This window comes from Pteropus vampyrus, unplaced genomic scaffold (genome assembly GCF_000151845.1).
Source record: "Pteropus vampyrus isolate Shadow unplaced genomic scaffold, Pvam_2.0 Scaffold128, whole genome shotgun sequence".
Classification (NCBI taxonomy): Eukaryota; Metazoa; Chordata; class Mammalia; order Chiroptera; family Pteropodidae; genus Pteropus; species Pteropus vampyrus.
The window spans coordinates 5,284,169-5,292,401 of record NW_011888909.1 but is presented as its reverse complement, the minus strand read 5'-3'; the positions used below and the strand labels follow the sequence as shown (position 1 = coordinate 5,292,401).

The following is an 8,233-nucleotide window of genomic DNA, read 5'->3' as shown; positions in this document are numbered from 1 at the left end:
CTAATGAGGCTTTACTTTTAGGAACTGTTATGAACTCATGGAATTTTACATAGTTTATGTTTTTCAATCCATTGCAGTTGTTATTTATTTTAGGCTCACATAATCTCATCTTAATTCAGTGGGAACTCCTTCAGGTTGGCTTGTGACCTGATGATCCCTTTTATCTTTGATAGCTCCCCTGATTTCTGAGACAAGATGTCCCAAGTTTAACTCATACACTTCTGCTCTAGATCTGAAGTTAGGAATTTCTCAAGAATACTTAGTGCTTTTCAGAGAGAAATGGTATATAGATACCACAATCTGGGTGCTTGATATACTGATTGCTACTAGGTTATCATTGCTTCTAAGCTTTCTAGGAAAGATTTTTTTTTTTTTTAGGAAAATAAATTATGAGTTCATACTGTATTTCCAATTGAAATTTAAGATGCAAGGCTTTTACTTTGCTTCTTTGATTTTTTCATTATGCATTGAATTATGTCCCCCCAAAATTCATATATGTGTTGAAGCCTTAACCCTTGATGTAGTGGTATTTGGAGATAACATGGTTAAATGAAGTCATAAGAATGGGGCCCTAATGCAATGAGATTGGTGTCCTTATAAAAGGAGACACCAGAATGTACTCTCTCTCTCACAGAGGAATGGCCATGTGAGGACGCAGCAAAAAGGTGACCATCTTCATGCTAGGAAAAGACCTGTCACCAGAAAGTGCCCCTGACGGCACCTTGATCTTAGACTTCTAGCCTCCAGAACCATAAGAAAATAAATTTGTGGTTTAAGCCACAAACACACACACACACACACACACACACACACACACACACACACACCTCCTCTGCCCCTTTCATTACATGGTCAATTCCCCAGTCAATTCTCCAACACAACTTCTCTCTTTCATTCCCAACTGCTCCAGTTCAGATTTTCACCATCCCCTAACAGAGCATCCAGCCTCCTAACTCTGCAACCTTTATTCTGTCTTCCACACTCCTATCAGAATGATCTTGAAAGTTAGCAAAAGTACTCGTATTTTCCAAAGGCTCCCCATAACTTAGAAGAAAAAATGAGGTTATTAACAAGAAATGCCTTCTGGAGTTTAGGCCTGTCTTTGTCCAGATTCAACCCCTGCCACTCTTGCCCTTACCCCATATTCTGGCAGTCCCAGATTCCTGCTTATCATACCATATTCTCTCACACCCCAGCACCCCTGCACATGCTCTCCTTTAAGCTTCAAATGCCTTGCCTACATCCCATGTCCTTCTCAAGTTCTGGCCTCTGGCCAGGGGTTATCTACTGATCAAGTCTCTTTTCTCTGCAACGTATGCACACCTTGCTCTCATTACCTGTGCTTGCTATATAATTTTCTTTATTCACCTGTCCCTAATAGACTGTGGTCTTGTAGGTAGGGGTTTCCTTTGAATCACTTTTTTGTCCCCAGCGCCTAGCACAGTCTGAGAGTAAGTTTTCCATAAACCTATCCTAAGAAAGAAGTGAGCGTCGGACAGACTAATGTATGGACGAATTCTTTTCCCAGCTTTCTTTCATCAGTTGCTAAGATATTTAAATGATCAAAGACAATTGACCATACCCATTATTTCGCCCCCCAAATTGTCTGTGCCAGTAGCCTATTGTTTTCTGTTCCTCTTAACAATTTCCGAACAGCCTAATACATTCCCAGATTTCCCTCGATCTGAGAAGGCATCAAGCAGCCTTCTCATGGTCCAACTAATTCGTTTGTATTGGTGGGTGGGTGGGTGGGTGTGTGTGTGTCCACAATGGACTTCTCTTCATCTCACAAATATTGAGAAATAACACCTAAAATCATAAAAATCTACATAAGTTTGTCTTAAAAGCAGCTGTGGGGGTAAAAGAGCTTAAGTATTAATGTCAGCATTTTAGCAGCTTGCGATGTTTCAATGTTTGATAATGAAGTTCCTTTGCTTTAGAAGGTCTTATCCAATTACTGGGAGCTCAACGGAAGAAGAGGAAACCAAACGGAACAGGAAAAGGAAAGGCCGGAATCCCCCACACTCCGGTGTTCCTGGGTGTGGGAAAAGGAGAGTCCAAAGTCCCCGGTGGACCCAAGGTGCCGGACTCCCTAAGGAGACGTGGGCAGAGTCCTGCCTTTAACCTCGCCCAGAGCTGAAGGGACCCGCGACCAATGAGAGGGGCGGTCCGGGGTGGAGCGACCTCCGTGCGTCGTGACGCCACCACGTTCCGATCGGCTCTCCGCTGGTTGTGCGCCGGAACAGTGGAACCAGCAGGTTCGTATGGGTTATTCGCTGTGGCAGCAAGGGATGGATTCAGGGTCCGAGGCGCCGCTCAGTGAAAGTTCTCAGAGCAAGTCGAGTCGCCCAACCTCCGGGTTGTCCGGGGCGGAAGTATCAATGACGCCAGCCCTTCCCGGGCCAAACGGGACGAGCTCAGTATTGACTAACTGATCTCGAAAGCAGCCGTAAGTCAAGATCTTCAGCGGAGAAGACATCCCTGCCACTCAGCCTTAGGACACCGTCAGTATCCATACAGGTAGCTTTTAGGGAGAGGCACCCCAGAGGAATGAAAGGAAAGGAAGGACACCCGTAAAAACCAGCGTTTATTCGCGCTGTTGAGCGCCTTTTAAGTTAAATCCGGAAAACACCTATGAATAGGCCATGTTATTCCCATTTTGCAGAGGGGCAAACTCAGACTTAGAGGAGTTAAAATTACAGATTTTTAAACAGTGTAAAGATGGGAGGTTGGGTAGTTAAGGAAACAGGGAAACGCGTAAACATCTCTAACGTGATTCCAGAAGGCCAACAAAAACTGTTTCTGAACTTGGGCAGTTCTAGTAACAAAATTCATTTGGTGAGTCTTAATCACAAGAATATTAAACTGAAATTTGTCTTTCAGATAACCAAAGCCATCTGAAATGTCAGTAGCTCGTTCATCTGTCCATGCCAAGTGGATCGTGGGGAAGGTGATTGGGACAGCAATGCAAAAAACTGCTAAAGTGAGAGTGACCAGGCTTGTTCTGGATCCCTATTTATTAAAGGTGAGAAACAGCCCTATTTTCAGTTGGCACTGATAAATCACCAACATGTCCTAGGTTCTGAGCAGAAAAACATTCTGCTATCAGTAAAAATGCATTGAGCATCTGCTGCAAACCAGTTACTGTCCTGGTCCATGGGTGTAACAAAGCGAATTATTGGTTTGTACTCATATTCTAAGGACATAGAGTTCATTTCAATTCAATCTGATAACTGCTGTAGTCTTTCTGTGTGTGACATATGGGAACAGAGAGCAGGACACGTCATTCTTCCCAGGTTGCTGAAAGAGAGCATCCTCAAGAGACATTTGAGTTGGATCTCAGAAAGGGTTTTATCCAAAGCATCAGAATGGGAAAAGTCATTCTGAGTAGTTTGCAGAAGTTCTTTTTAGCCAGGAGAGGGTATGACATTCCGTAGGGATAGCAGGTGTTTTGGCAAGGGTAAGCCCAGAGTTTGATGCTGCGTAGGTACCAGATGAATAAGTGCAAGAAAAATCAGAGCTTCACTGTGAAGGGTCTTTTACATTGTATTTTGGATTTCATCAAAGGAAAGACAGACTTGGAGATGGGTAGGAATGAGGATTGGAGGTAAGGAAATAGGTAAGGAAGCTATTGCAAAAGTCTAGGATGAAAATGATAAGGACCTGAACAGCCCGTGGAGCAATGGGGATGTAGTGGGAAAAGTAGATTTCAGAAAGAAAGGACAGAGTCCTTGATCTGTTAGATGTGTAAGGGAGGGAGGGGGAAGTGCCAATGGTGTTTCTGCATTGAGGGTTGGGCACACAGGTTGGTAGAAATACCAGTTGTTATCTGAGATCAAAAACAGGAGTAAGCTGAAACATAATGGCATGATCATTGGCCTTAGAATCAGAAGATCTTAGTTTGAATACTGACTGTTGTTTTCTAGCTGTTATACATTACCTAAGCCTGTTTTTCTCATCTGTAAATGAAAATACCTGCTGTGGCAAGTTGTCTTGATTCTAATTATTGTTTGTGGCTTGTTTGCAATGTTTTGAGTCAAGCATAGAGCTAAGTGCTTTACATTTGTTATAACATTTAATTATCTTGATAACTTTAGAGGCACGGGTATTTGAGCCTCATTTTATAGTGGGGAAAAAACTGAGCTTGGAATTGTTGAGTGTCTTGTCCCAAATCACACAGCAGTGGTGAGAGTAGCATGTTTATAGGCTGAAGAGAAGGCTCCACTGGGAAGGAAGAATTTAGTGTAGAGAAGGATGATAATTGATAGAGCAAGAGTACTGAAAGTAATAGACTTTGAGCTCAGGGACAGGATCAGCTCTGGAAAAGTCATTATTGTTTTCCAGAAATTAAGAAGCTAATTTTTGTATTGAAACCTTCTTAAGTATGTTATGTTTTTTATCCTCCAAGTCCTAGCTTGTTTTCTATACATTTTTTTCATATTCTGTACTGTACTGCCAGATCACAGATGGGAACTACTTACTGATTTGTTCTTCCTTCTCTCAACAGTATTTTAATAAACGAAAAACTTACTTTGCTCATGATGCACTTCAGCAGTGCACAGTTGGGGATATTGTGCTTCTTAAAGCTTTACCTGTTCCACGAACGAAACATGTGAAACATGAGCTGGCTGAGATCATTTTCAAAGTTGGACAAGTCATAGATCCCGTGACCGGAAAACCCTGTGCAGGAACTACCTACCTGGAGAGTCCAGATAGTTTGGAAGCCACCCACCTAACCAAAAATCTGGAAGAACTCAATATCACTTCAGAACAGGAAGATTAGAAGGAAGGAAGATTAGAAAAAGGAGCCAAAGGGAAAAATTTAGAAGTCTGCCTTATGGAAAAAGAAATTTTTCTAAGTTTCATCACAAACTGGCCAATTTCTCTTCTGGTATTTATGAAATAGCTAAAAGTAAATGAATAAAGAGTTTGTTATAATTTTCCATAAAAGTTTATGGTCATGTTTCGAATTTTCGTTTTCCTGTTACGCTAAGTGTCCCTAGAAATGTTCTGCATTATATTTAAGCTCACTGCTTTAGATGTGTTATTTTTCATTCAGAGGAATCTTGAATTTATCTTAGAACCTTTATTTTGGGAGAAGAAATCTTTTTGATATCATAAATAAGAACGTTAAGTGAAATTTTTTATGTATATATTCAAAATATATTCAAAATTAATTTAAATTTTTCTCTGCTTTAACCAGTTCCAAACAGAAATAATCAACATGGTTGGGGTTAGACTATATCAGATTAAAGTCTATATTAATTAGAATGTTGACATGTAGAAATAAACTTAAAAATTCTTTATTACTCATTTTAAAATCCTGTATCCTATCTATGCTACATTAAATATGTCATGAGTTCTTAAATCTGACACATAGATGAAGTTGTAGAACTTCTCACACATGCATTTAAATTGGAGAGTTTTAGAGTTTTGTTGCTGTCTGTTAATAAACTGTGATAACTTAAATTTTGACCAGAAGAAACATTAAGCTATATATTTCAGTTTTCTGGCTCCTAGAAAGATTTGGAGCATATTTCAACTTCAGCTAATATGTGTATTATACAAGCACAAGGTTTCAACCATGACTACCCTCTCAGGGCTCATAATCTAGGAGGTATATACAGGTGCCTTCATGGCAAACAGAGAAGAAATTAGGGTAACTTCCTAGAAGAGATGAGATGACACTAGAATGGAATCTTAATGCAAGAGATTAAGGCTAGTAGATGGGTGTAGAAGGGGCATTCCTGGAGAGAGAAGGGATTATAAAGTCTTCAAAAAATATGAGAGAAAGGAGCATAACCAAGAGGTTCTGGAAGCCAGTGAGGATTGCTGGGATAATCTGAACAAGGGTAGAAATCAGGCGGAGAAACAGGCAGGAATTATACTGTAAGTGGTGGTGGGTTATTTAACATTTTTAAAGAGAGCAACATAATTAGGTTCACATTTCAATAAAAGTAATAGTGTAGAGAATGGACTGGAAGGAGAAAGATTAGAGGTAGGATTAGATTGGTACTAAGATGTAAACTGAGTTGGACAAGGAAGATGAGAAGAGGTTGGATAGGTGATATTTCAAAGTAGAACTCTCAGGGCTTAGTACCAGGGAGGGTGAGTGAAAGAGAAGCGTTTAAGACTGTCTAGGTTTCTGGCAGGTGGGGCTCTGTGGTACCAGTTATCCTGGAAGGGAGAGAACACCTCTAAAAGTTCAAATATTTTAAGTGTTTACATGTACTTTAACGTATCATTGTTATATTTTTTGAAAAACTTGGTATAAAAATTATGCGTCAGGAAGATGCCCCATATTCTATGGCGTTGAGTAACCTAAGCCACCACCTGTGAAATAAGGGTAGCTCTCCACATTAAAAAGCATTAGAACTCCAGAGCAAAATGGTAATGGAGAAAAAAATGCAAAGTGAGTAGCCTAATAACACAAAAGCAAGGTCAGCAAAGAAATGTCTACAAGTTTACATTTCAGGAAAATAGATTGGAAAGCATTTGTCTCCTGAAATAGAGCTGAGAAATGGGGGGAATGTGTAAGTCACAAGGGTATATCGACATCACTAGCTTGAAGAGGCCCTGCCTCCCCCCTGTGCAGGACTGGGACATGTCCTTTCTGCCCTGGAGAGAGCTCACTTCAGCCTTCCTTTGCGGTCTGTCCAACCCCTACAGCCTCACTAAGCATATGCCAGTTGAGATAGGGAACTCTCTCAGCTACACAGCCTCTTGCTACCTACTCCTGTGTCCCCTGGCCTCCTTTCCACTGGCCTTTAAGAGACAGATGTATGTCCCTGGTCTGGAGCAAATCCTTGCCACCCTTCCATCCCCAGGACCTATTTCTGTCCTCTCTTTGCCATAGTAAGTTGTTCAAACATTGCTCCAGTCAGAAAACTGCATCCCTTGAGTCACAATGCTTCCTTTGCCTCCAAGATCACCAGCTTCCGATGATAAAGATGAACTGGAACTTTAAGCAAATGTAATCAGTTGGGAGGGTCTACAGGAGGAGCTAGGGCTTATGAAAGTTCTCACATACTACATGAAAACAAGAACCCTATACGTGAAAACCTACAGGAAGAACTCTATAATAAAGCTCTATGATTCTGACTTCTTTCATTAACTTTCCCCTTGTATAACTAACTACCCCTCTATCTTGGCACAAAGGCCCAAAGTATACACTTGGCTTGCCATGTCTGCATGCCCTGGGTTGCAACCTTTTTCCCTGAAAAAAATCCTTTTGGTGACAAAACACTTAGTCGATATTATTTTTCAGTCCACACAGACCACCTCAGTCTACAAGCCTAGTTCCTGCCCTTTACCCCTCCGCCCACCCTCTCCCCTCTACACAGAGACCTATCTGGAGTAGCAGAGACCTCCCAGCCAGCCAGTACTGAGGGCATTTTCCTCTTGGCCTCTGAAGACACACTGGCCTTAAAATGCTCCTTTTAGGGTCTGGGGCCTCTGCTCCTCCCTGTTTCTCCCCTCTCACTGTCTAGCTCCCTTTCTGCCTACCTTGTCTTGGTTGCAGTTTTCATAGTTACTGTGGCTCTATTATCTTATCGCAAGATACATTTTTCCCCAAACAGTGCAATCCTGACCCACGACTTTGCTTCCACTGCTGGCGGGAAATGCCCTCCTTTCTTCCATTGGTCAACTCCTTGCCTTGGGGCTGCACTGTTGTGCCAGCTCCTGGGTGTCTATCCTCCACTTCAGAGCCACATGCTCTCCTGTCTGTGCTCCCTTCCTGTCTCTTGAACCCCTCTACTTCACTTGATCCAATCATTTCACATTCTGCCTCACTAGACTGGGACCGCTTGAGGGCAGGAATGGGACCAGCGGCAGCCCACTAGTGATGAACAAGAACAATGTAGTTCCCAGCCTCGGGAGAGATTTGAGTATGTTTTCATCCAAAATGTTTTTATTAATGCCGTATGTAGGTATTTCTTTATTTTGAAAAGGCAATATATTTACATGGTACAAAATGCAAAAGGTATTCAGGGAGAAGCCTGCCTCCCAGCTTTGCCCCTCAGGTCCATGATTCCCCGAGCAACATCGTTATTCTTTTCTTGTGCATCTTTCCACGTGCATTCAAGCCTTGCCCATGTTCCTTTTGCGCACCTTGTTGCGGGAACCAGCTCCTTCCGCTGGAGGTTATTGTCTTATTACTGACCCTTCTCCGCTTTGAGCTCCTTTCTCGAGGCTGCCGGGCCTTTCGGCGCCGGGACGCACTGCGCATCCG

General features: G+C 42.1%; 1 protein-coding gene across 4 annotated transcripts; it reads left to right on the top strand.

Annotated features, from left to right (window-relative positions):
* The first annotated feature begins 2,119 nt into the window (after positions 1-2,119).
* MRPS17 (mitochondrial ribosomal protein S17) lies at positions 2,120-4,950 on the top strand. 4 transcript variants are annotated; one of them, XM_011367004.2, is made up of 3 exons: positions 2,120-2,258; positions 2,884-3,025; positions 4,508-4,950. In XM_011367004.2, exons 2-3 carry the CDS (start codon positions 2,903-2,905, stop codon positions 4,781-4,783), a joined length of 399 nt encoding a protein of 132 aa, XP_011365306.1. In that variant the 5' UTR covers positions 2,120-2,258; positions 2,884-2,902; the 3' UTR covers positions 4,784-4,950. The 4 variants fall into 4 exon arrangements, with proteins under 4 accessions (XP_011365306.1, XP_011365309.1, XP_011365308.1 ...); XM_011367007.1 differs by lacking the exon at positions 2,120-2,258 and adding an exon at positions 2,265-2,449; XM_011367006.1 differs by lacking the exon at positions 2,120-2,258 and adding an exon at positions 2,265-2,504.
* Positions 4,951-8,233: the final 3,283 nt, after the last annotated feature.